This window comes from Betta splendens, chromosome 4 (assembly GCF_900634795.4).
Source record: "Betta splendens chromosome 4, fBetSpl5.4, whole genome shotgun sequence".
NCBI classification, from domain to species: Eukaryota; Metazoa; Chordata; class Actinopteri; order Anabantiformes; family Osphronemidae; genus Betta; species Betta splendens.
In genome coordinates this window covers 19,958,855-19,986,590 of record NC_040884.2, presented here as the reverse complement: position 1 = coordinate 19,986,590, position 27,736 = coordinate 19,958,855, and the positions used below count along the sequence as shown (strand labels likewise).

At 49.6% G+C, this 27,736-nt stretch overlaps 1 protein-coding gene across 5 annotated transcripts; it reads right to left on the bottom strand.

Annotated features, from left to right (window-relative positions):
• Positions 1-366: 366 nt before the first annotated feature.
• On the bottom strand, positions 367-27,603 carry smarcd3b (SWI/SNF related, matrix associated, actin dependent regulator of chromatin, subfamily d, member 3b). 5 transcript variants are annotated; one of them, XM_029146602.3, is made up of 14 exons: positions 26,021-27,603; positions 13,992-14,215; positions 12,455-12,544; positions 10,005-10,047; positions 8,165-8,287; positions 7,932-8,057; positions 7,123-7,218; positions 5,114-5,215; positions 4,691-4,852; positions 4,396-4,493; positions 3,650-3,785; positions 3,306-3,428; positions 2,933-3,034; positions 367-2,847 (listed from the first exon to the last, which is right to left on the bottom strand). In XM_029146602.3, the coding sequence occupies exons 1-14, from the start codon at positions 26,030-26,032 to the stop codon at positions 2,794-2,796; spliced, it is 1,491 nt and encodes a 496-aa protein (XP_029002435.1). In that variant the 5' UTR covers positions 26,033-27,603; the 3' UTR covers positions 367-2,793. The 5 variants fall into 5 exon arrangements, with proteins under 5 accessions (XP_029002435.1, XP_029002433.1, XP_029002434.1 ...); XM_029146600.3 differs by lacking the exon at positions 26,021-27,603 and adding an exon at positions 18,841-19,317; XM_029146601.3 differs by lacking the exon at positions 26,021-27,603 and adding an exon at positions 18,841-19,317 and having other exon boundaries at positions 7,932-8,054.
• Positions 27,604-27,736: the final 133 nt, after the last annotated feature.

The window sequence follows — 27,736 nt, the reverse complement described above, 5'->3', positions numbered from 1 at the left end:
GAAGAGTGGCTTCAGTAAAGTTGTCAGACTGTCAGCTTTTGAAAACATCTACTATAACAACGTCTGACATTAGTTATCATTAACTGTCTTGTTAATGGAATTCTACCCTTTAAAACCACACAGGGAACCTCGTGCCATGAAAAAGAAAACCTTGGGAATCTGACGAGAGCTTCCTTGGAAAATGTAAAATGGAAAGTGTAGTGTAATGAAGGAACCATTAGGACCTTTTCAATGATTATTAGCCTTTTCATCTTTACGGCACTAACGTACAGAACATCTATTCACACTATGCATTTCTTATATGAATGTTTTTCATCATAAAACATTTGTGTGCAGGCAAATGAAGAAAAACACCAACACTGTAGGTGTCGTAGCATTTACAAACTTTGGCAAGCGCTTCTTTATTTACATCCAGGCTGTCTCGCAACGTCACAGCTGTTTTCCCTTTTTTTCTCTTTTTGCAGAATGTTATCACCAAACAAGTGTTGCTCTTCACAGAAACACAGCAGTCCGTCGACCGCAATCCTTCAGTCGTCGAACCTCTGACAACGGCGTAAACAGTTCCCCCTCTTCGGCAGCACACGCAGGCCGCGGGCTAGACACAGTAGTCCGTTAGCATTTTGTCAGATCCAGCCGCTCAGCCAGGAGCTGCAGCCTCGCGTTTCCTCCACAAGAGGGGGAGAGCGATTCAGTGACCACGTGTGAAGGCCCCGGCCATAAGAAACATCACCCCAAGTCAGACACAGGACTCTAGAACACTACCAATGACTACTTTTCTCCTCTAACGAGTGCAATTAATATCATAACTTAGTCCTAGTAACAAAAACACAATTGGAAAACTCACACCTACAGTTAGTTGCTGGTAGGGCGTATCATTTTTGGCAAAAATAAGTCTCCAGAAGGCGTTCCAGCAAACGTGAGAGTTGTTCCCGTCTCACACGCCGCCGTGCCATCTTGTATTTACACACACCGTCCCATCAGATGTACTCATGTCTGTGAAGCATGCATAGGCCATGGTGAAACCATCCAATGGCGTTTTGTATATGCTGGGATAATAAGAGGGTCTCGCCCATGAGTTACAGCACAGTGCAAAGGCTCCAGCTAGGAACTGACTGCTGAGAGAAAAATCCTTCGTCCGACATCACAACATATACATACAGGTCACGTGTCGTTAAAAAAGTTTAAAATGAGAATGGTGCACATTATATCATGTGTTACAGCTACCGAGGTTTAAAGTGAGGGAAGTCGTTCTTTGTTGCAGCTTGTGGCTCCCATGACAGATATGGGATGGACCTAAAATAAACCACCCCGACCCAAGATAGTACACAGAGGAACACTAACATTCCTGCCCTACTAATTCAAAACTCATGGAGCTCCCATCCTGCACATGCAGATCACCCACCCCTTATCCCCCAAAAGACACACACACACACTCACACACACACACACGCAGATAGTCAGTCGTATACTGTACAGTTGGCCCTCTTCAGGGGAAAAACATATTTACATTCACTTCTCTAGAAAATCAAATGCAACATAAAACAAGTAGAAACAGACAAAGCTCTGCAAACCTGGGCTACGTGTTTATTGCAGTAACAGCTCAGGGTGTGTGTAAGAGTCTGATTGGCCACTAAGGGAATTCTGTGACTGAACTAAAACAGCTGCATTAGTTAAGCTTGACCTACGGTACCTGAAAAGGTTATTTTAGCCATTTCCTTCAAACCCAGTTTTGGAATTTTGTCTATTTCTATTTCAGTGATCATGTTCTCTTCTTTTTGTTGCAACCTTTGGTAACACCTTCATAACATTAACAGGCAAAATACTACACAAGGAAGAGGCAGTGAATGACTGATGATGTAAATGTGTCCAACACTTATTCTACTATGATTAAGGTACAAAAACGTATTATTAAGGTGTGAATACTTGTTGTTCTCCTCCATGATGTCACTAAACTTGCTAATACTACGTATGGAGCTGTTAATGAACTTACCTAACACTGATGTAGGAAACGAACGGATACGTTACAGGTGAGTACGACTAGAACGAGACACGGTTCAAACCTAAAAATGAATGAAATCCACACCTCTGGTTTATACATAGCGTTGATTCCCTGCAACCACCCAAAGTGTCACACTGTAATCTCAACTCTGCTGGTGTAATTAATCAAGTCTTTAAAAAAAAGCCCATCTCCTAATGAGAACAAATAAAAGCATCACTCAAAACAATTTGAAAGAGTTGTTAAAAAAGAACACAGACACAAAAAACGCCTCCGATGACTGTGACGCCGGCTCGTTTCCTGTCGGACGTGATCACAAACGCTTTGAGATGAGAGTCCGAAAACAGTGGTGAGCAGCTGGCTGGTTTGTCTAGACACAAATTGATGGGGGTGGTTGCTAGTCACATATTTATAAAGTAGTGATGCTGAGCGTGAGGATGTTTGTGGTCCGAGAGGTTGACCTCTGGGAGTCAGCCTCGCAGCTGAATACATGCAGTTAGCGACGACGCTCGTCCGTGACGTACGGCGGACGCACGCGTGTGCATTGAACCGGGCTTTTGCGTGAGCACATCGCTGCAGTCGCATGAAAAGACGCTGATGTGATGTGATTCGGAGCTTTTAATCTCACATCAACCTTTTTTTAACAGAGGTATACTGTTTCATTCGACTGCAGCTATGGCCTCACACACACACACACACACACACACACACACACACACACACACACACACACACACACACACACACACACACACACACACACACAGGACCCTGCAGAGCTTCAGAAGGGCCTCGGTTTAGGTGTTTCGGACAGCTAAGGCCTGTTCCAGCTCCTGTCTCCTCTGCTGGATCTGTGGTGAGAAGCAGGAATGCTACGTGAACATCTGGACGCAGATGTGCCGGAGCCTTAAAAGCTCAGAGGTGCAGTTCCCTCACCTTGCAGTAGAAATAGCGGCTAACGGCCTCCTGGGACCAGGGTTCGTGGTAGAACGATGCCCTCCTCTCCTCTTCAGGGTTCCCCACCACATCAGTCATTAACTGCACCCCATGAGAACACAGAATCATTAATGAGAGCCCATCACTAGCTTTGTGCTAAATGTGACAACCTGTCCATGAACCATCTGGCTTTTCTTTTATTTTGGAAGGTAAAGTCAGTTCACGATGCAAGATGGGCTTAGACCTATACGTTATAGGTGTTATGTTGCTAGAGGAATAAATAATCTTAGTGGTTGCATCATGTATAAATAAATTTAATGGGGCTTTAGGTTATTCGAGGAGTGAGCTCATCCTAATATAAATAGTATCAAACCTTAAGGTCTCGGCTCTGGGATTTGAGCCAGTCCTGGATGTACCCCTTGGGATCTCTGGAGAAACTGAGCATGAAGTCCCTCTGAATCTTCAACTGGTTGATGGACTCGATGGTCTCATGAATCTGAAAGAACAATAACAGATGCAAATGTGTTATAAGTGCCAACAACTACAAACAATGTGTGTACGAAACTAAATTAGATGCGTTTTACTGGAAGTCACACTCAGTCACAGAAACCTGCGCTTGCAGGAAAAAACAGAGGCAGCTCGGTTGTCACCTCAGTGTTAAACACGGCATCAAAGTAAGATACAATCAATTGGAGGCGCGCATGTTTGTGACCTCACCTTGTTGTCGAGTGAGGCGATTTCCTGCTGGTTGGCGGTGGAGAGGAGGAAGCTGCTCATCTGGCTCTTCAGGGGGTCCTCCACCTCCACGTCGATGTCGTAGCAGGCCGTCTTCTTCTGGTCGTTGGGGTCCACGCTTACAGCAGGAATGAAAACGTGACATGGTGAATACTGAAGTGCACGACTACAGAAATGACAAGTGAGACGTGGTTCAGGGAAATCGTTAGAGACGCGGTTGAAAGCGAGATGCAGAGCGGAGCTAAGGGCCCCTGATCCATGCAAGCGTCGCACCTTTACGCCTCTAATTAGACGCTTCCTTCTATTCTTGCTTGCTGAATAATCACAGACCTAAATAAAAGTTTGCTTTGCACAATCACAAAAACATAAAACACCTTCTGACTGTATTAATTAATTGTTACCCAGGCTGTTTATAGACTGAGTGGCTCCATCTGTGGCTCAGTCTTGCTGTGTTTACATTAGATGAGAACACTTAACGCTCGTTGTGTGAAACATTTAGAGCCCTTTGAATTAAATGCGCTTTTAATAAGAAGCACTTGCACAGATCCAAGGTCAGCTCTGTCTTAAGTTGTTGTGTGCAACTTGAGATCAAACAAACACCAATCAAAAGAACGGGTCTGTCGCCGGTTACGCAAACGTGCAGAGCGTGGGCTCTGACGTGAGGCTGAAGGCCGTCAATCATCAATCAAGCAGCATCCCGAAAATGAGCTGAGGAGCCGAGAATCTACCTGATCACGTGGTTGATGACGATGGGGTCAGGGGGCAGGAGGAGGTTGGTGAGACGCTGGGGGATCTCAGAGAACTTCAGTCGAGGGCAGTCGAAAATCTGCAAGAACAGTAGCCGTAAATGCATAATTAAAAGAAAGAAGCATCTACACATGTTTTTTCCTTTTTTAAATTCGCCATTTCTTTTATTCAGGTTGTTTGAATTAGTCGTTTTCCTGCAGCTACTAAAGTCCTATGAAAAACCAACACAACTCATTGCTCATATTTAAGCCTGTGCCGCGTGACTCGGTCCCGTACCTGCTGGAAGTACTTGTCACAGTTGATGTACTCTTTGTCATGGGAGTCCTGCAGCTTGTTGGTCTTGACGTACTGCCACAGGGCCTGGATGATGCAGGAGCGGGTCTGAGTGTGAATGCCGAGCAGGCGGGCCAGGCGAGGGTCCAGCTTAAACTGGGGAGGCTGCGGAGACCACATAATCACATTACGGCGCTGCTTCCACCGCCGCCCACTCGGGGGCTTTTACATCAGCTCCCTCACATCTGACATCCTTATCGCGGCCCCGCGGCTTGGCGGTGTCAGATTTGAAACGGAGCCTTGAATGCAGAGCCTCTGTTTGGGCGGCGCGGGGCCTGCAGGTTGTCACTACAGCCGCCGATTTCACGCCGTGGATTGGTCGCGCTGTTGTAACACGCGGGGTCTATTTGTGGACCATGCGCGTACCTGGTAGTCCAGCATCAGCAGCAGAGTGCAGCGCACGCTCACGTCCCCCGGCCGCTTCACCTGGAAGCCGTCCGTCTCCTGGGTGGTGGGCGTGCGGTGCCACTGGGGGGAGCAAAGACAGGATTCAGCGTCGGGCCGCGCTTCTGCGTACGTCAGCAGCACCGGAGCCGGAGCGGCGACGGCCGCCGGGCTCATTGCTCACATTTCAATCACGTCCAATCGCACCCGCAGAGTCCTGATGAGGCGGGCGACGCTTTTAGCCCCGGCAGCAGAGCGGCGTCAGCAGAGTGTCAGTCAAGCTCCAGCTTCACGACCAAGCAACTATCAAGCACCACCACGGCGTCTGCACTTATAGGGCTCATACATGCTCAGGGATGGGTCCTACAGACTTTGTGATTTCCTGACTTTTTCCTCTTGCACCCTGATGAGGTTCATATTTGTGGTTTTAAGCCAAACATCCCATAAACCACTGGACGTGGCTGCAGGAGGAAGTTGGTGGAGTTGATGTTTCTCGCAGGTTCACAGAGGTTTTTTCCTGCCGTACTGTAATAACTTGTGCAAGCATCCATTCATGCTTATTATTATTTAGAAATACTTCAGGTGCAAATAATAACTATTTATAGCGGCTTAAAGAAAACTCCAGACCGTTGCACTCGCTGTGTGTTAACAGTCATCAGCGCTTGTGCATTGAAAGGTTAACTCCAGACAATCAGCAGAGAAGCTAAATATTAGCCCAGCAAATACAACTACCACTAGAAGTGTGTTTCAGTCTTTGCTTCTGTTTACACTATCAGCATAAAGTCTAACTAGGAGCACTAGAAAGTCAAACATTATTACAGCATGATTAAAACACAGTCCTTTACAGCAATTGTTCACTTTCAGGATTTCATATTATTTCTGTTGGATGTCTATGCTTAACGTGGGAATAAATCCTGGTCGGGTCTAGGACCAACATTCTTATCAGATCCAAACAACGCATCGGTCAGTACTTCCTGTGTTATAGTTCTGAGTACAGTGCACCGGCGCCTTCTCCATATCCAGGTGCACGTCTCGTTTACATATCGCTTTACACCAAACTGCTTAGCGACTGAACAGAAAGCACTTTAATCCCTGTCTTCGCTGTGGTGCATGGCTGCAGCCTGGCGTGTAATACAGAGTAAGTCGGTTCTTCAACCGGCGACTGAACGGATCAAGTCCTGATTGCACCTCAAGGCAGAAACAAAAATTCTTTCATGGAAAATAATTCACAGAAAAACACCTGAGTGCCTTTTGAAAATGCCTCTTTAAAAGGAGGAACCTTGAGAAGTCACGAATTTCACTCTCAAACTCCTACAGTGATTTTTTTTAAGTTGATGCATTTAGTGAAGATACAAAGTGAAGGGCGGCTAATGGTGGTTTTAATATCCAGCTTCCTTACACCTGCATCCTTGCATTACTGAATATGTCTCTGTCCTTATAGAAAATAAGTGAATTCATGCGACGGAGGGCAGTCCCCTCGCCGCCTCCGCTTCATTTTTCAGCCGATGAGGACACGCGGTAAAAAGGAGCAGGTTCATTTGAGTGGCTGCACATCGAGGTTTTACCAAAATAAGACTTTTAAAATGCCTCCTCTGAACGATGAAGAGGTCGCCGCTGACCCTGACCACGTCGCGAGCGCACAAACCTCTTCATTAACGGTGGATGTGATTTAAAATGAAAGAGGCAAATTCTTCAGATGTGAATGTTGTCAAAAGGGTGAAAAAAAACACAACTAACAGTGAAGCTAAAGCGATGGCAATTTAAGACTTGAGGAAAGAAGACTGACACCACTTTCACACCTGGAGGAAATAGAATGATCCGCTCCTTTAACCTTCTTTGACTAGTTCATCTAGTGGGTTCTGAAGCTATACAATGATAATCTGTATGAAACTAGGCATGAATTCAAATAGAATATTATTAGTATTTAGGTACTGGAACATTTGTGAAGGTTCTGAATGATAACGGACATCTTCCTCTGAGCTTCAACTGACCTCAACCAGGTGGTTGTCAGGTCCGTACAGGTCTTTGTCCAGCTCGATCACCAGGCTCTTAAAAAACGAGGAGAACTTCTTCTTCTGCTTCCCTGGCTGCACAGACAGACAGACAGACAGACAGACAGACAGACAGACAGACAGACAGACAGACAGACAGACAGACAGACAGACAGACAGACAGACAGACAGACAGACAGACAGACAGAAGCAGTTAATGTCTGAAATCAGATGCACACACATCAAACTCATAAAAGTCCGAACACAAATGCAAACGCCGGTCTGCGTCTGCGCCTTTGGCAGCATTAGTCACTAGAAAGCCACAAGAGGCCGAGTGAGATCAGAAATGAAGTCAGACGCTACACATTCTCAGGCCCCACTTCCTCCGAGCTCAACCAGAAATATTTGTGGTTTATGAAACCTAAATGCTTCCTACCGCTGTCAAACGACGGCCTTGTCTCGGAGCCCCAGAGACGAGCGTGCGCTCTGCTCTGCTTTCCAGGCCGCATCTACAGCCCGAGCGCCTTCACAGCATCAGGCATTCGCTTTAAATTCCTCGCGGCCAATCCCCGGCCGGCCGACGCCATTTGAGGAAATCATTACCGAGCGTGGCTGTGGGCCGGGAGCGAGCCAGAGCAGCTCCAGGATCAAAGCGAGGCACACTTTCATATTAAATGAGGAGACGCGCGCTGAATTCGCCCAGCGAGGATGATGATGCAACGCCGCAACCCGGGGGCAGAACTTCACTCAGCAAACGCGTCTGCGAGCAGCACTACTAAAAACAGTCGTCACCGAGCAGGAGAACTCACGTCATCCAGCAACTTCCCCTCCACGCGTAGCTCCCACGATGCAATGCTGCCGTCCGAGTCGTCGGCGTCGGGCCTGGCCGGGTTGAAGGTGTTTGATATGTAAAGCCTCAGTTTACGCTTTTGCTGCTGACACAAGGGCACATCACAGATCCCGGTTTAAAGCAAAGCATCCCTTTGACGGACAGGAGAAGAGTTCTGACCCGGTCCGGGACCTCGCGGGTCGTCTCCCTCACCTTCATCGGCCTCTTCAGCGCCTCCTGGATATCCACACGTTTACGCATGATGGTCTGGTCCAGTTTGCGCTCGAACGCCAGCAGGTCCATGTAGGCCTGGGACTCCGGGACCAGCTCGCGGATCTGCTCCGAGGGCAAAGCATCATTCAGTCAGACCTGCATCATTATTACATACATTTCTCTGCACGCTTTCCCACTTTGTCCAGGTAACGACAGAGCTCATGCTTCACTGTTGGCAAGAAGATTAACTTAACTGGACAAAATCCTCCGTCCTTTAAAGACGGGATTAAATGTATATTCTTCTTAAAGTGGAGAGGATTACATTAAGTTTATAATAATATGAGTTTGCGTTTGTGTGTGTTTCAGGTGGTAAATGAGAGACATTGCACATGTCACGACGTGGGACATCGTGCCTTTTGGCCTGAGGAACACGGGGAAAGTCCTCTGTCCTGTTTCCTCTTCCTGTTTTACATCAGGTGGAAAAGCTTCAGACTCACAGGACTTAAAGAGCAGATTTTATTAAGTCTTAAGTGGATCAGCGTTTATCCTGACCTTGCTGCTCGTAGGGTCCGTTGTGTGGTTTGAAGAACAGGCCCTTACATCTTTACCTCTACCTGACTATTCCACACTTCTCCATACAATCCTAGTAACGTCTTTAATAACGAGTTATGGTTAATAACAAAAAACTTCGTAATCTGTTAAAAGTTTCCAATATGAAGCAGATGTAGATAACATTAATGCAGAGCATCTTAGTTCCACCTGCAAAGCTGCCAACACAATGTCATTTAACACTGAAAGTCATTTTGATTGATGATGATAATGACACTGCCTGATAATATAAGCCACCGCTTTATGAAGCCACACGTTTACATTTACGATCTCATGCCATCCACACACATTTCCCCTAAATGTCTCCTTACACATTGTGTACTTTGGAGCGTTTGGGCCATTTTGACCCAAGACGCTTTTGATAATCTGCTGCAGAACGCTTGATGCCTCATCAGCCCATTAGACTGACTGGTTTTGAATCCAAGCGCTGCCCTTTTACTCATAGGAATGCGCTGGGTGGGAATCTGCCCTTGCTGCCGCCCAGTGCGCCCTCACCGCTGGAGTCCGCATCATCCTGGGAACGCTGGGGGATGAAGGCGAGGTGCAGCGTGCAGCCAGCCAGGACTCAGACATTACCATAGCGGCGATGAAAGTCCTCCGAGCGTCAAGGACTGCTGCGTACACACACCCCTCTCCTCCCCCCCTCCCTCTCCCACGCCTTTCTAAATGGCTGCTTTCATTGTTCCCGCTCATACCTTGCCTATCTGCCGCTCGCCGAGATGCCGAGCAGACGCGTGGACATTCCCTGTCCCTGACTCATAATTGCAGAGCGGCGCCCGGGCCGAGCCGTCCGCTCTCTCCCCGTCTCTGGTGAGGGGATAAGACCTCAGCCCCGACGCTCACAGTGTCCAGACCTCCCCGGCGAAAGCCCTGGAGATGAGGTGATGGCGCGACACGGGGCCGAGAACTCAACCTGGGGTGAAAATCCTACACAAACTCACCTGTAGCAACGTGATAATTCAGCCGCCTCTGTTGGTTCGACTTCCCCCTATTCCCTACTATTTGAATTTCAAGCAACGAGCCGGCATCCAGACAAGCCCCCAAACCTCCAGACCGTTCCCCTCATCCTCTCCCCTCTCATTTGGACACAGCTAACAATTCTCTGGCCCTCAGCGCTGACATCAAAAAGCCACCAGGTTTTTCTGCTCTGTAGACAAAAGATTAAAAAAAAACCCACACACAAACACACATAAAAACAGAGCAGCAAAGGTAAAGAAAAATGCAGCCTCACCCTTTGCGGAAGAATCTTGTCTGCCATTTTCCTTCTCTTAGCACTGGAGAGAGGGAGAGAAAGACAGAGAGAAAGAGGAAAAAGAGAGCATGTTACTATGGTGACTGATAGCGTAGCACCCAGGCCATCTGCTAAAATGCTGGGCCATATCCAGCACCCCAGCATCCCAGCTGTGTGTGTGTGTGTGTGTGTGTGTGTGTGTGTGTGTGTGTGTGTGTGTGTGTGTGTGTGTGTGTGTGTGTGTGTGTGTGTGTGTGTGTGTGTGTGTGTGTGTGTGCCCGCGCTTTGCTGTGTTCCTCATAATGCAGCGGTCTACCTGGAGAGTGAGAGCCTCTAACAGCCAAAGAAGTGTCACATCACGCGTCCCCTGCCTGACGTATGCCGTGCGCACACGCACACACACGCGCACGCTCACACACGTGCACGCTCACACATGTGCACACGCTGCAGCAGGACTGGGATGGGGATGCGTGTTGGGGCGCTTTCAGAAAAACGCATGTGCGAGCAGATCTTCTCATTCACGAGTCGCAGCCACTTCCTGCGGCGCGGGACCGTTTGTTTACCCCTCAGACCGAGGAGCGAGTCAGAACAATGACGCGCTCGGTGCCAAGCCGGTGCCTTTGTCGGAAACTACGCTACATCTGTCGCGTCCATTCACTTTTCCTTCCATTCCGCAGACGCGCGCGGACGCCTGCGATCTGTGGAGCCACGTGAATTCATGCAAGTCCTTTAGAAAAGGACACAATCTGCAAAGAGAGCAAATAAAATAATCACGTTTGAGGATGGTTTAATTCCTCATCGGAGATAAATGAGCTTGTGGGTGTAGAAACCTCCTGCGAAGCTCAGATAAGTGTAAACAAGCAGAAGAATTTATATCTCAGGGTTTTCTGATCCTCTGTCGTTGCATTCATGTATTTCACATGTCAAGCATCTGTATTGTAAAATATTCCTATCTGCTTATTACAGTAATGTTGTAATTCTTCCATTCTACTCAGCTCCGGTGAGGCTGAGGTTTGTGCATCTCGCTCAGCATCGTCTCCAAGGACTCAAATCTGGCATCATACCTCTGTATAAACTTCACCTGACTAATCTGGATCTTCGTCCACTCTCACTTTTCTTCTGCTGAGGTTTCATGTTAAAGTGATTAAGTGAAGAATTATATATTTTGAGCGCTGAGACAAAACTATGTTCTCATTTTAGCTTTAGATTCCACAAACATAAGGAAGATGCCACAAATATCACTTCATCTGAAGAAGCAAAGTGTGGGAGGTATAAACACAGTTAACTAATTCACAATTGATTACAGACACCCACGTGTTCATAGGAACGATGTAGCGCGTTACGATGCCACACATCCTTGAATCTTCAGAAGCGTTTTAATGATCAGTGTCTTGCCATAATTTTTCTTAACTTTCAAAAAGAGGGAGGAAATGAGCAAATTTCTTTCTTTACTTTGTTTTTCCAAATGAAAAACCGGAGCCACGTCCCTTTTATCTGCCTCACAGAGCGTTTCAAGGATGACTCTGTCTCCTCCATTTTTCCTGCTGAATTTTAAGTGAAACATGTCAGCAGATATCAAATTCAAACTGAAGTGAGGTTGAATTCAGAATCTCAATTTTGTTTCTTAGCAGTAAATTGTCCTCTAGAAACGGCTGCACATCCACCCCTCCCTCTCACCCTCCCTCCCTCCCTTCATCCATCCATCACTGATCGTGCATCCATCCCATCATCAAACCCCTCATCCCTCCATCTCAACCTAACCCTCCCTCCCTTCCTCCGTCCCTTCCTTTATCCATCCATCCATCCATCCATCCATCCATCCATCCATCCATCCATCCATCCATCCATCCATCCATCCATCCATCCATCCATCCATCCATCCATCCATCCATCCCAACCCCCCTCTATCCATAGCTCCCTCCATCCATCAATCCATCCATCCCTCATTGTGCATCGATCCATCGATCCATCGATCCATCCATCCATCCATCCATCCATCCATCCATCCATCCATCCATCCAGTTTTTTGCTTGTTGAAACTGATTTTTTTTGGAGTGCAGAGAACTTTGCTATCACAGAGCACAGCACTGGCCTGTGAAGCAGTATGTTACATCAGCATGCCAGATAGTGAAACAAGCTGCTGCAAGGAGATTCGAAAGATCTGGGGGTGCATTGCAAAGGAAAACACAAACCCGCATCACAGCAATCCACCATTCTACAATAATCCACACGGTTTCGAGTTGGTTGCGCTTCGTTTATGCTGTAACTGCTTCCATCATGCCATGCTCCAGTCCAAAGCATGCACCGCTACACTATAGGAGTCAACCTCCAGGTTTGTGTCAATGCTTGGCCAAAAGGCATTCAGGGAGAGCTGGGCTCAGGTGGGAGGCTACAAAGGCCACAGTTCATCAAACGTAAGAAAACGGACATGCAGCAGAATGAACTCCTACTTTGATCCGAGCGTGGGATCTGATTGGGGCTCTCTCATGTCCATCTGCCTCGCTGGCATCTCGCTGGCTCCGGGGAATCCCACGGGCTTCCTATGAATTGGTGAGGATTTGAAGGTTGTCTGATTAGAGTTGTGGTGGGACACACTCAGTGCGTGGCTATTTGTGTGACTCTACTGTGTGCTGGACGTTCAAGGGTCTGTTAGTGGGCACGAACGCTAGAAGTCAGACAAGGGTAGGCACTGGGGTGGGCTGGTAAGTGTGTCGAGCAGGGGTGGACCTGGGAGGCAGCCGGCTCATCTGAGGGACACACTCATTCAACAAAGGCCCTCCATGAGCCAAAATAAGCATGCTTCACACACACGGACAGACACTACACAGATAATGAACACACTGAACTTAGGGGACAGGTTATAGGAGTTCACCTCAGGATGCAGTAATGCACTGTGGGTGCTCAGGTGCAGGTGAAACATGCACACTTTGCAAACCGTTCCGAGCGTTTCGACTCCCACAAACCTGCACGGGATTAGGAAATTCAGCTCGGTTCAGCAGCTCAGCCCGAGAAGCAGCTTCACGACTGCATCAACCTGCTCCGTCTTAAAAAACCTGCGTCCTTGGTTCAGAACGCACGTGTGGTGAGCAGCGAGAAAAGGTTTGACTTCAAGGAAAGGGCCCAAAATAACAGCTACAACCAAGGTTCAGAGTTTAATATAAAAGCCTTGATGTCGCAGAAAGAATGAGGCTCTAAAGGGAAATTAAATACGAGACTGAAGACTTGCAGAAAAACCCTGATGTGAAAATCCGAACTGTAGAAAACTGCGCTCTCCTGAGGGAACGGGCGACTTAGGAGTTCCACAGCGAGCTGGAGGCTGAGACACCTGGACGGGTCACCCTGGACCATCGATTAGAGCCCACCCAGCAAGACGAGGCCTGAAAACATTTCCCCTGACCTCTTCGACAAGTCTGCTTAATTGTAAGTGGATCAATTGTGCTGCAGATGGGGAGAGAATGAAACAGAGTGTGTGCATATCGATCTCCACACTCATCTCCTCGCAGACACCCGCACGCGTGTGCGTGTGTGTGTGTGTGTGTGCGTGTGTGTGTGTGTGGGCAAACACGCTACGTAAAGCGATGGGAAGGAAGCGCAGGCGCAAAGAGTGAAAATGAGAAGCGAACGTCGGTGGTTTCACTTCATGACACCCGGTTTCATGGAAACAGCTTCAGCTCATGTGCTCATTTACCATCGTCCAATAAGAGGAAGGATCATTTTTAGTTTCTTTAAACACTAATATGTGGCAGGTTATACAGTTCTGATGCTGTTTTATTGTGGATATTAGCTTCACAGTGAGTAACCTACATAATTAATTAGTAGTGGTATGTATTATAGTGTTTGCACATGATTTAAAGTCTTTTCCATGTGAGAGAAATCAGACCGTAGCGACCGCAGTCTGAGAGGTCCCACAAACCACACAGCACCAGACAGACCAGGAGCCACTGGGTTCGAGCCATGCAGGGTTCATCTTAAGGAAGCCAGACTCACTTTCTGGCCCGGTTCTGGACGGCCTGCTGCTGCTGCTGTTGCTGCTGCTGCTGCTGCTGCTGCTGCTGGACCTGCTGGGAGGGAGCGGGCCTCTTCCGACTGGGCTCCATCACCGGGGAGGGCAGGCCGGGCCGCACCGCGGGGCTGCCGCCGTAGGGTGGGCCGGGGGGGCCCATGGGAGCGCCCTGGTGGGGCATCCTGGCTCCGGACGGCATGCCGGGACGCTGGAGGGAGATCGGGAGGAAGGGAAGGTGACGTGGGTGCAGGAAGTCATCTCTAGTCTGCGTCTGATTAATTATAACCACAAATGACTGCTTCTAAAAATACAACAAAGGAAATATTAGATGAATTATTTTCCCATTTCTTACTGGTGGATTCAAGCTGGAGATTTTTTGTTAAAAACACTCATCAGCTGACAAAGTGCTTCTCATATTAATATGTCTGCTTCGTCTGGATAAGCTGTATATAATATACCTAAACATGCAAAGGGCTCCACATATTGTTTTGCTGCCTTCTTATCTGCTCCAGCCTTTGGTGACCTCTTAGCAGGTGGGCTGCTAAACAAATGCTTTGCACAATCTCGTGACGTCAATTTACACGACTGCCGTTTTGAAACGCTTCCATGTAGGGCAGCAAACGCTGAAATGCGCGTGTGCCGAGGTTTTCGTGGAGTTTGGAAATAAGAAATGTTTGTTAGACAGTGACATTAGACCGCGACAGTGATTTGGGCCCTAGATGTGATACTGCAAATCCACATTTTCCATTCACTCACTCGCTCGCTCGCTCACGTGACATAATGGACTCCCCGGTCAAATCTCGAGCCTTATCTGGACCCATTCAGAGCGTATCAATGCAGCTAAGCCGCAACCTTCACACGGGCTTTTTTGTGGCCTGAGTAGAATCACGGCCACGGTTTAAACAGCTTCTCCACGCACGCCTCAAAAAGACAGGTGTACCACGCACACACGCGCCAAACAATGCAAACAGTGTCGGGGGCCGCAGCCCCACACTCCCAGTTCACGTCTGGGAACAACTGGCCGGCTCCCACCTGTGGCCGTCACTCCGGCGCCAACAGCTGCCTCCCGCCCCGCGATGTGTGACACAAGCGAATCCCGACTTAAAGGGGGATTCTGCCCAAACGGGACGCAACCCCCTTAAAAACCACGCGGCTGCTTAAATACAAGAACATCTGCATAGTCTTGACACCGTGCTGGGGAGACAGCATCTGATTACAGGCGGCCGCAGAAACTGCAAAGCGGAAAAGCAGCCCTGCGCAACCCGGACGTCGACCCGTTCACATGTAAGCGGCAGATTTATTAACAGAGAGGCAGGTCGTGAGGTATCGCGTGCCCTTTGAGAGATGCCGCGATAAGAAGCCGAGCAGGCGCGGCTGTCACTCTGACTGGGGGTTTATCAGCATGGGGGGCGCTTGACGAGGAGACCCCCCCCCCCGTCTTTATCTGCCTGGACGATAACGGCACCCAAACGGGCCTCGGACCAGACGATGAGCAGCCGCCCGGAGAGTCGCAGCCCTTCCCATTGGACAGATAGAGAAAGCCGCAGCTGGACGGAGCCGGAGATGAATTTCCCCTGAATCCACGCACGCACGCAGACGCGGCGCTGTAATCTGACCCGCTGAACCGACTCCAACGCTCTGCCCCCGAGCCCTGCCAGCCAGCCAGCAACCGAATCTGCCATGTGGACGGATATCTGAGAAGTGTGTTGGCATCTCCGGGACGGCCGCAGGGATTTGAGGAGGCCAAACTTAACCCACACGGCGCTAAACATGGGAATCGGTGGCTCGTTACGCGGAAGGTCCCTCGAAGGCTGAGGACGGGGATCCTTTTAACAGGATCCTGCTCACTTTGGGGATCAAGCAAAAGCCAAAATAGTCCGATCGTCTCTGGTGTCGGAGAACTTAATATTGCTAGAATATTTACTGGTCCCACAACCCTGTGAAGTCAACAGGGCGGTTCAGAGACAACGAATGAAATCGTTTATCAGTTTATTTATTTGGGTTCCACAGAATTAGAGCTGAGCCAATTACAGCATAATGAACCAGCACCTACTTTAATAAGACATGAATCCCCCTCTTTCACTGTCTTTAGAAAACGTTTTCAGTAAATTCTGACCATGATCAAAAGCACAGACTTTATGAATACCTGCATGTATCCTTTTGACCAAGCAGGTTGCATTCAACGTGCAGATGTTGCAGCCTGCAGCCACATTCACCGTACTCCAACTGAGGTGAATGGAATTTCAATGGATGCTCAGAACACTGGAAACCTAATAGAAATACATTTGGCGGCACAATAGGAGCTCCACGCTAAATACTGCACAGGCTTCACTGTGACCAGGCACCGTGGGCTCCTTTATTCATTAGGAAGTAATTTTAATGAAAACCGATCATGGCAAGGTCTGTGGATTATCCAGAGGAACCGGGACATTGTGTTTTGGAAAGAAAGTGGCTCGTGAATTTTTAAATAAATTACTTTACAATGCTGCCAGCGCCACAAGGAAAGTGTCTTTTATGTCTTCCACATGAATGTCTCTGCAGAAGATTCAGACATCTCCCACCGATAGGGAGGACGGCGTTTCTCCAGCTAAGGACGCGTCATAAGGACGTGATCCAAAAGCTGAAGCGTCGCGCGTGGCGTTCGGGCTCATCGGGACTTTCCCACGCAGACGCCGGGAGGCTTTCTGATCGCTGACCTCCGCACGCAGCCCGAGTCCCGGGAGGGAGGTGAGGCAGATAAGAGGCGAGGAAGAGGATCCGATCCAGGCCTTCAGCCCGCCCATCGGTCCTAGCAGCAGCTGGGAGGCAGGAACACCGCGACCTTCACTCGCTGCAACAATGTGCCACTCCTGCATCTGTATATGTTTTTTTTTCTATGCGTGTGCACGTGCGGCTCCGTACGTCCAAAAAGCCCGGCTCCGCTTCGGACCGCCCACGAGGGGGAACGGAGACGTCATCCCCACACCGCAGGCTCCCAAACTGGGCCGGACCCGTGCCCGCGTCCCATTGTGTAAACATTCCCCCCGTTCCGAGCCGCAACTCTTGTAACAAGACTTTTCCATCGTAAAAATGCGAGGGGGAGGCGACGCGAGGGGGGGGGGGGGGGGTCGCTGGGAGAGGCAGGCATGAGACAAATAAGCAGAGGGAAATATTTGGCTTGGAGCAGCCACAGCCTCATCAAGGTTAATTGGTCTGTTGAGAGGACACTCTCATCTGGCTCATCAATCACCCGCTCCATTGTTTCCTAAAGTCCGGGCCTCGGCACCGAAGCCCGTCTAATGACCGCTCCTGTCACGGGACAATACCTCATCGTGTTCCAGTGTATAAATCTACCTGGTGTCACGACGGCCAGAGCCGGCGCTGATTAAAGCGAGTGGCGTCCGGCGACGTCTGTGGCTTTAAGACACCAACGACTAAGAATAAAGGCGCCACAAAGGCTTTTTTGACCTTCTCTATGTAGAAAAGCGCGAGAAACAAGAGTGAACCTTATGACAAACATCACAATTTGGTAATATTAGTATTTATTGAAGGATCAAAGTTGTTAGTGTTCAGCGTGAGGTCTCTAAATTAATTAGGGGGAAAGACGACAAAATTCAAAGCATTTATTTTAAGTAAATTCTTCAATTATCACCAGAAATGAACACACTGAGGCTTAGCGGTGACGCCACGTTTGAGGATGCGTGCAAAGGTGAACTCAACGGTAACTTCGACCACAGCTGCACGGTGACACTAGAAATCAATCCACGCTGCTTCACCGTCCGCTGTTACGTCAAGGTTCAAGAAATCACAAGGAACCCGAGCTGCGATGCTAATGATGTGGCGGTGATTTGACTGGGTGGCGTCAGTTAAAAGTTTTAGAGGCTGGTGTCTGCAGTGCTGCCAGGTTCCTTTAAAAAAATAAACGTCTTCAAAAAAAACATGTCTGTGAAACAAGAACCTGTTCTGTGTGAATATAAGCATTTGTGTTATTGTGTCTTTGAGGTGCAGATCATGTGCGTCTCTGAGCCGCGTTTCCTGTCACCTCTCCGCTGTTGATCCTCAACAAAAGCCCCAAACACTTAAAGCTGCGCCGCCTTTGCTGATTCTATTAAAAATAATTAAAGCAGGAGGTTGAAATTCCGCTCATCAGCCGACGCGCTTTCGTTGTGAAGGTTGAGGCGAGCCGCTGCGTTCACGCGCTCGAGTCAATGTCAAAGTCACGTCTGCCGAAACTTTCGACAGGGGCGCGTGGGGCTGCGGCGGCGCGCGGCTCGCGGCTGCGGCCGCCTCACGTCGACGCCGGTCCCGACGCCTCGCGCTCGCGTCGCGTGGATCTGCGACGGGTTTTCCCACCACGCTACGTGCGCTCGTGCCGTGACCTCACGGGTTCAGACCCTTCCACGGGCCCACGGCACGCCGCCTGGACGGCTGTGTTGTTGTGGGTGGACTCGCCCCCCCCCCCCCTCCCCTCGTCTGTCTGTGACTCCCAGAGAAGCATGCTCAGTGTGCGCCCCTATCAGCCAAAGGAGGAGCTGGCTGCCTCGCGCTGCTGCCGCCGCTCCGCTCTCATTTCTACAGTTCTCCTTCCTACATGTGTGCGGCGTCGGGAGCCCTCCGCTCCCCATCCTCGTCCCGCTCCGCTCGCCTCCATCCATCCACGCTGCTCCACTTCTCCTCTCAGCCTGGGATCCGGGGGGCTGGAAATAACCTTCACATGGCCAGCTCTACCCGGCTATCGCTCACACACAGACCGCCACCACCGCCGCTGCGCCGACACACACACGCGCACACGCGCACGCGCACGCATGCCAGAGCCCCGCTCCCTTCACGGGAATGACGGACAGCGCCACTCACCACTCCATGGACCAGGAACTCAAACAGTTTGCTCTTGGTGGCTTTCCTGGCTCCCCCCGCCGTCTCCTCCGTAGCCATTTGCTCAGTCCCCTCCGTTCACCCTGCTTCGTCTCCCCTCTCCTTCTTTTGTCTTTCCCTCTCCCTTCACCCAGCCTCCTGTTCCCCTCCCCTGCTCCACTTTCCTTCTCTTTGTGCTCTCCTTTTCAGCACTGCCTGTCCCTGACTCTCCTTCTCTCTCTCTCGCTCGCTCGCTCGCTCGCTCTCTTCCCTCCCTCTCCCTCAATATTCAGCGTGCAGCAGCGCTGCCGAGTCTCTCACTGTGTCTGGCTCACTTTTTAGTTGAGCTGCCTTTCAGGAGCCCAGCACGTCGCTCGGAGGTGGAGGGGGGTGGAAGCCGTGCGGGGGTCTGTCAGGGGGGTTTCGGCCAGCCCACCCTGCCACTCCCCCCCTCAACAGCTGTTGCATTCCTTCGGTAGATAAGGGCATGCGGTGCGCGCACGGGGGCTGTGGAGGTTAGGATCAGTTAGCCATTTTCTGCGCTGCCCCCCACCCCCCCACCCCCACTCGGTGACGAGCCCAGAGGCCACGGTCAGCACACACAGTGCTCCGAGTCTGGGCTCATTCTCAAAAAAAAAAAAGGGACGCCGGCGTCTTAAAGGGGCCGCGCCGCATATCATTAACAGACGCGAACGCCTGTATACCGCGGAGCTGTGACGCGTCGATGATGATGATGATGATGATGAAGAGCAGGAAGGCGATTTCTGAATTGGCTCAACTCGGAGGGGTTTTATTTCCACGTCTGCCTGCGACTTGACGCGCTTCAAAGCCACTTCACCAACGCAGGAGGCCAAGTCAACAGCACCTCGGCTTCCTGTGCTTCTCGCTCTGGCCTCTGTCACAGAGCATTTATAGGCTGAGTGCGTTTCCTCTCCGTCCCTCAGTTTTACCTCTCACCCACTCGTCGGCTGCGGCCACAGTGTAGACGCGCGCGGCAAGGTGACCGTGTCACTTGACACGCGTGATCGGGCGCCGTGGTCATTTCTCGCAGGGTTCCGCTCTCTACAGTGCGCAGACGAGCCAATCAAGCGACTCCAGCGCGTCAAGGACAGAAGGATGAGGCGTGAGGGATGAACGGAGCCGCAGCCCAGTCTCACGCGCGCTGTTTTCACTATGTTCTGCTTTTCAGGGGTCGTTATTGCCTCACACAGGGGTTTAATCTGACTGAAACCGAGATTATGACTCCTCCACGTCTCCTTCTCCTGCAGCCCCCCCCCCCCTTCCAGGCGTTATGAAGGAGGTGAAATATTCATGAGGTTATCTGAATGACAAAAGGAGGTGACGTGGGGGTTTGGCTTGTGACACACGACGGCAAATTCTAAGTGTTATTGCTTCCTGTGCTGTTGTGCTGGTGTGAAAACAGAGTGAAACTGTCGGCGCGGCCGTAAAACTCCAACAGCAGTTTAAATGAGCGTTTTAAGGCAAGGAAGCACAAATCTGTCCTGAAATGAAGATGCGTGTTCTGACGAGGCGACGGGAAGAAAAGGAGCCTGTGATCGAACGCCCGTGGCGGTCGCATCGACATCTGCTTAGTGGTGTGTCCTGTTACTTCTAAGCCAAAGGTTATGACCTTGTGGAGGATTCACAGCGACTCAGAAGCGTCAAAAAGAGCCAGAGCCGTAACACATGTTACACATGACGCCAACACACCACCAGACAAATCAGCATCACAAAAAAGCAGAAATTAAAAAACTAAAATCTGACTTCCTTCATGCACCTAATTACTGGAATTAACTTATTGATGGTTAAACACTGGCTCGGCAGTGACACCTGCTGGTTAGAGGCGGGTACTGCAGCTGTGCGTAATCGGGGACGTTTCCGCCGTTTTCGCGAACATTCACGCGCAAATACTGTGCCCTCAACCCGCCTGAGCTCACTGCAGTCACAAACTGTCAAAGGCTGCGACGACATCAGTCCACGCCGGCGTTACGCAGCCTCGTGTTACATAACGCCTGGCAACACCTCAACGTACGGACGCACGGCGCGTGCGTCTCAGTTTCCCACAAGGTCAGAATCTCAACCCGTCGAGTTTATCCACAGAGATCCGGAGACTGTGCCAATCCCCTGGTTCCTCCAGCAACGGCACGTGGGCGTTCAAAGATAACAAAGGGATCCGGCAGCGCCGGAGCTGCAGCGCGGAGCCTCGAGCGCCGGAGTCCCCCCTGCTGGACCCCCACCGTCTCCCTCACCAAAGCCAGTCAGTCTCACCAAATGGTAATGTCCCAGTGTGTAAGACAGGGATGTGGAGGGGGGTGAGAGGGGAAAGGAGCAGCAGCAGTATCACCGCTGACCAACAGAGGGAGCAAACAGCCAGCAGGAGGGATCCGCGTCCAGGCCTGGCAGGACACACGGGAAGACGAGCCAAGGCACGAGCAGCCCAGTAAAATTCTTATTAATGGCTGAGTAAACTTCCAGTCACTGATTTCATGCGCTAAGCATCTTCTTTTCAAAGTGAAGCTCAAACTTGTGCAGTATGTAAACTCTCTAGCAAATAGAATAATTTAACTGCCATTAAAGGCAATAAAAGTACAAAAAACACAAAATCACAAAGACAAATCGATTGAGACACCTGAGTTTTCTCCTACTCATGTTTTATCAAATATTAAACCTTCTGTCTTCCACGTTTCGGCCTCTGACCTGTCAAAACACACTAAACTAAAAAGAAACTGAATGACTGATGCCTGTGATGACACCCACTGAAAGGTGAGTAAAATGCAGGTTGGACACAGCCCACTCCGCATTAATGTGTGTGATAACACTGGGGTCAAAGGTCAGATTAGTGTGGCGCGATTGTAAAAAGGTCATTATTTAACATAAAACCGAAAAACTGAAATAACCAAACTTTGTATTATTATTATTATTATTATTATTATTATTATTATTATTATTATTATTATTATGTGAAATTGTTCACCTAAAAACTACAAGGAGTTATGAAAGTATTATAAAATTGCACTTGTGGTGCACGGATTTCATTTTATTAGCGTGACAAAGGAGACGAAAGTAGGAATATTTCTTTCCCAGTTGCCAGTGGCACGGTTTACATAGCAGAAACCTCAAACCTGCCCTCGTCTACGTTATTGTCACAGACAGATGGGGCGCGCTAGGGGGAACGCGGACTGAGCCGAGGGCATGACGACCGGGCCCGGCTCCCTCCCACCGCTGGGCCTCTCTGTTCTCTTTCTTCAGAGCTGCACACAAAACCCAAGCTCGGGCTCCTTAAAGGCCCGGGGCTCTGGGAAAACGCTCCTCAATGGCCGTCGGCCGCCATCAAAGGCTTGGCATGAAAGCCCTCAGACCTGCACCTTCACCGAGCGCCTGCGCGTTCTGCGCGGCTAAGCTCACGCCACGGAGGGAAACCCGCGGAGCGCCACAGAGGAGTCCGAGGATAATGGGACATCTGCTGATGCATTGTCATCCAATGTGATTTACTACAATGTCCTGTGCAGGAACAAGGAGGCTGCACAAAGCGGCGGCGCTGCTGTGGGCGTGCGCGGTCCACAGCAGCGCCGAACCCACCACGCTGCCGGTGAGGAGTTTGGGTCCCGACCCTGGATTTCGGGGCCTGTTCGGGGACAAAGCATCTCCACCCACGCGGCTTCTGCTCCAGCTCCTTCCCTACAAACAGAGGCTTTGTGGCGGCAGATGGAAAGACGAGGCGCGTTTTCTGTGCCGACGCAGCGGAACAGGCCCCGAGCGCTACCTGCTCCGGGGCATTTCCTGTTTGCGTAACCATGGCTACGGGATAATCTGCCTCGCGTCCAAGGCTGACATCCAATCGCTGCAGCGACTTCGAAACTGGAGCAGCAGCTGGCAGACGGAGGCAGAAAGTATTCCAGAGTTGCCTAAACCGGGAAAAAAAGGATTTTCCTCATGGAGACAAGAAAGGCTTCGACCCACGACGCGAGTCCGGCGGGAGGACACCAGGGTCAGCTGGGAAAAAAACACTCTCACTATGACTAAACCTGATCCAATGCTGTGAAAATAAAACTGCAGGATGCTGTGAATAACTCCTCCACTGCAGAGTCTCTATCGGGCCGTCAGCTCCGCTCTCTTTATTCTGAGTCCAGGCCCAGTAACGGCCTGGTCCTTCAGCACCGCTCTGCCCAGAACGAGGGCACGGCTGGTATGTGCACCGGAACAACTGCCCCCCCCCCCGAAAAACAACATGGAGCCCAACCGCAAGCAGCAGTTACCTCCATGTTCTCAGACAGACGTTGGTCAAGCTTCCCACATATTTAATCCACTGGATAAACTCCAGTTTCCTGTAGTTGGACGTTAAACAAGATTCACTTTCATTTCTGCTAGGAGCCAAACTAAACATGGTTCTCCACATCCATCTGCAGTCTGAGAACACACAGCAGCCTCCCATGGTCGCAGTATCGAGCGTTAGCATCAAAATGGGTCAAACCAGCAGCTCCGTCAACCGGAGCACGATCACGAGCCGGACCGTTCGCCTCAGAGTCAGGTGCACGGCCTCATTAGACGACTTCCACCGCTCCAGACGGGAACGATGCGCAGCGGATCTCAGCAGCAAGACGGGAGTGGATGCAAAGGCGGTTAGAGTCTGACAGCAGCAGGGTAATTAGGTTACAAAGTGCTCCACTTCAAACCATAAAATCCATAATCTCACTGTGGGAATGACGAAGGGGAGCTTCAGAGAGCGGTGCGAGATGTGTTTATGGCTGCGAAGCTGCCAATCGAACGCCAGCATCGCGGCTGGAGGGACACGGAGCCCACATGAAACAGAAAACTCATATACCCGACTTAAAATAACAAAAAAGACTAAATGTAAAAGTCCACAGAGAACGCTTGCTCATGAGAGCAGCTCAGCTGATGGACCCGTCAGTAAACGCACTGTGTCGCCTCTAATATCGTCAGAAATCGGTCATTTCGTAACTTTCCCTCCACGCTCATTGACTGAGGTAACCAGCATGCACTGAGCCAGCGCATTCCTCCGAGCCAAAGGAAGTGCTCCATTGTCCATTTACCCACGCGAATAACACCAAACACAAAGACGGGGAACATTTAATTGGGGGACGTATTATTTATGAGACCGCGCCAAGTGTGGACGCGGGTGAAAAATAAAGTTTGACAGACTTATTGGAAACTATGCAGCTGAAACTACGCTTAGTGAAACATTGATTGACCTTGATGGGCCCAAGCTAAATTGCAAACATGACTGAACAGTGACTGGGGTGTATGTGCATGAAGGGGTGGGGGTGGGGGGGCTTTAGTTGAGCATTCAGCGCTCTGTAAAAGGAGCTGATCCTCTGTTACTTTATCAGACCCCAGGACCAGTGCAACACCTTCCATACTGATGGGACTGTTCCCTTCTTTCCTATACTGAGGGGAAGGTGTTTCCAGCCGCTGGGTCTGGGAAGCTGCAGCCTGAGATCCGGCCCGTATAATAATAAAAGTAGACGGGACTGGGAGGAATGAACCAAACATTAGGATGAAGCAGCATCGCACCAGCATGCCTCATTTTAACAGATTAGTGCTGCTCCACTGCATTGAAAACATAATGTAAACACTGTCTGGCCACAGGAACAATGAATGAAAACACGGAATTTATGGGGAAATCAACATCCAGGCATCGGTTCTCAGAAACAGCACCGGTTATGCAATGCTCTTTGTCGGCTCGCTGCGCTGGAAGGCCTCCGTCCGCGCTGCTTCTTCATGGGAAGCATCAGACTGAAGTGCTCGCTGGCGAATATCTGAAATCAGCAAGTAGCTGAGTCACCAACTCCCCGGAACTCAACAGTTCCCTGCATGGAAGCGGGGCCGGAGAGCTGCAGACAGCGCTTTTCCACACGCTCACAGTTATTAGCACCGGGTGAAAATAAAATCGCATGTTTCCAGCTCCGCCGAGCTTTTTGGTTTTCCAGCCCTGCGTTGCCTCCACTCTGTAGAATTGGGGTCATGGGATAAGTGACATGATGCAATAAAGCAGGGTTACGTTTAAAAGAAGCAATTAGGAGTGTTACAAGAAAAGGCACAGGATGAAAACACCATAATAAATGTTTCAGGCACAAAGGAGGTCAGAAATAGATAAATGTGCAATATTTTCAAAGCCTGATGGTGGTGTCACCTCAACTAATAGATATGATTAATTATTAAAACATGCTTGATCAAACCACACAGTAATAACTCCTGGATGTTAAAATAAGTGTCTTACTAATACAATGCCTGTTGTTTGGTGACATTTCACCATAACAGACACTGCTGATGTCACCTCACTCCCACGTCAGTAAAACCAGCCTGATCCCAAACTCTTTTTTAAGTTAGCGCCTATAAAGCACAGCACACTCGGCTCCGGCTGAGGCCAATATATTGCAGACTATACAGCCGGAATATAAAAACGCGATTTTCCTCTGGCTCAGCAGAAGCGGATCTGGCCGCAGCCGCACGGCCCAGATTCCGCTCCCGCTGCCGCGTGCGCCCGCCGGCTGCCAGCGGATTAACACGGTGGAACCCAAACTTTTCCCCGCGAGATCCCAAGCACGCTCGCGGACTTGTTGGCCGCTAAGAGCCCCGCACGAGGCCCCATCGCATCACGGAGCGCCCGCCGGATCGGGGAGGCGGGGAAGGAGGCGGCGGCGACCGGATGATTTAAAGGTATGCGCGAAGGCGCAGGAGGCTGCTCCGCTTCCGCGTGCATCCGAGTATCTGTTTCCCACACCAGTCAAGGTTAACAAGCAGCGCGGGTGTCTGCGTCGGCTGGAAAACGGGGAGGGGTGGAGGTGGAGGGTGAGGTGCTGCAACTGTACACTGTGCCGTGTGATGATGCGGACGTAGCCCACGGACCCCTTCAATATTCCCAGCCACATCCCACACCGTGCTCGACATTCTACACACTGAGCAACGTGCCGCTATAATGTGCGCCTCGGTTGAGCCTGAACGCATTGCGAGGTTGAAATTAATCCTGGCAGCTTGTTTTTTTTTTTTTTTTTTTTGGACGCACAATAAATTACAGCTCGACGAGGGGAAAACTCCGGTGCGCACCGATCCGGCTGGAAACGCGCATAGAGGATGGAGGAAATATACAAAGAGTAGTTTTAATGGTGGCACTCGAATCAAACAAATGTGCTAGTGTCTCATCAGGCAGCCAAAGCATCCGTACCTTTCTCTCCATCACTATGCGCTTTTCTCGGCGACTCAACAACGGCAACTGTAGGATGCGTCTCCGTGCAGCGGGTCCGGTCCGGCGGACGGAGCTTCCCTTCACTCCTCAACTTCCTCACGGCGTTCAGACGGGCAGCGTCTCCCTATCACTTCCCCATTACTGAGCAGCTAGGCGACTTATTAGCACTGGCCTGTGGGACGCCGAGCCGGGGATGGAGCCAGAGCCAGGATTGGTGAAGCCTCGCTCGGAAGGAAGCATGAGCGCAGGCGCGGTCTCTGCCGGAGAGTCGATATAATGAAAAATCGCCAGTGCCAGGGAGCGTCATCAAATTACTCTCGTGAGCAGGTTTTTTCTTGGGGGGTGCTGCCGTCTGACGGAAGGATTTAGCAGGACTACAGGTTATTGTGCGTCGAGCAGAGGCTGGATCCGAAGAATGCAGGAACAAAAGACACTGACTTTTATAGGAGACGCAGGCCTCGGTGTGTAAAACCTGTTTATTATAGCTAGACAGGAGCAACGTCAGCTCCTTAATGAAACACAGCTGTGCCCCTTAAAACCAGGCACTTTTAAAGAGAGGATTAATAGATGGGTTTACGGAGGCTTCTAAGATTTCCTTATGGAAAATGAACCAAAATCCATCTAATGAGTTTAACCGTGATCAGCGGCTACCAGCTGTTTATAATGGATGATTAACTGGGATGTCAATAAAATGTTCCTTTTGAATTTGTTTATTTTCAGGAGCCCTAAACTCAACACACATTTTTGCATGAAAACTACCATTTATGAATGAATCATATCTGTATTATCTATTCGGGTTTTAACAAACCCAGGAAAATGTTAAATTCTGTAAAAAAAAAAAAAAAAGAAAAAGCCACTTCTATTACAACCTATCTACCATCTACAAACAAAGACAGGAAGCTTTGAAATATTGTTGCTCCACAAAATATTGGCGTCACTGCAACACAATGTTTACTTTTCATATTAAGTATTCAAAGTGATGTATTAAATAACAAAATGTGCATTTCACTTGTGGTTGGACTAACATTTGTTGTTGAATGATGCAACCTGTCTTTTAAGATGAAAACTTGAATAAAACAGCTCATTTCAAGTGTCAGGTTTGTGCGGGAACTGTGCTCCGCATCATCTAAACTCTTTAACCACTTGTGCGGCAGCAGTAAGGACTGATATACTGAAATGTACACAGCATCATTTCTATACTGGGTGTGATTCCTATCAGGTCCACAAGCTGACCTTAAATCTTAAGGTTTTCAGAGTGTGCAGCTCCACATCTGGGTCATAGCCACATTTCAGACAAAGCTTTCATTCCGCAGTGCAGCTCACTGCTACCCACCCACAAACTCCATGAGCAAAACGTTCACTACTGAAGTCCTGGCTCGGTACCAGCAGAGAGAACTCATATCCTGTGGCTAAAAAATGCTTGGTGTTAGTGTTTGAGAGCTGAAACCGAAGAAGCTTCTATTGAGAAACAAGGTAGTTTTAAAGGGTGTTTCATGACAGAATTTAAATGAGCAATAATTCAGATTTTACTACAAAGGAAAAAAAAAAGAGCTTTAAAAAAAATTTATCCATCTTCATTATCAAACCCAGGTTTGATCTTGATCTTCAATAGCCAATAGTTAAAGCTGAAATAACGCATACAGCTCCTTAAATTCTTCCTTAGAGATAGATTTCACATGGTTATTTCCTGGAGAC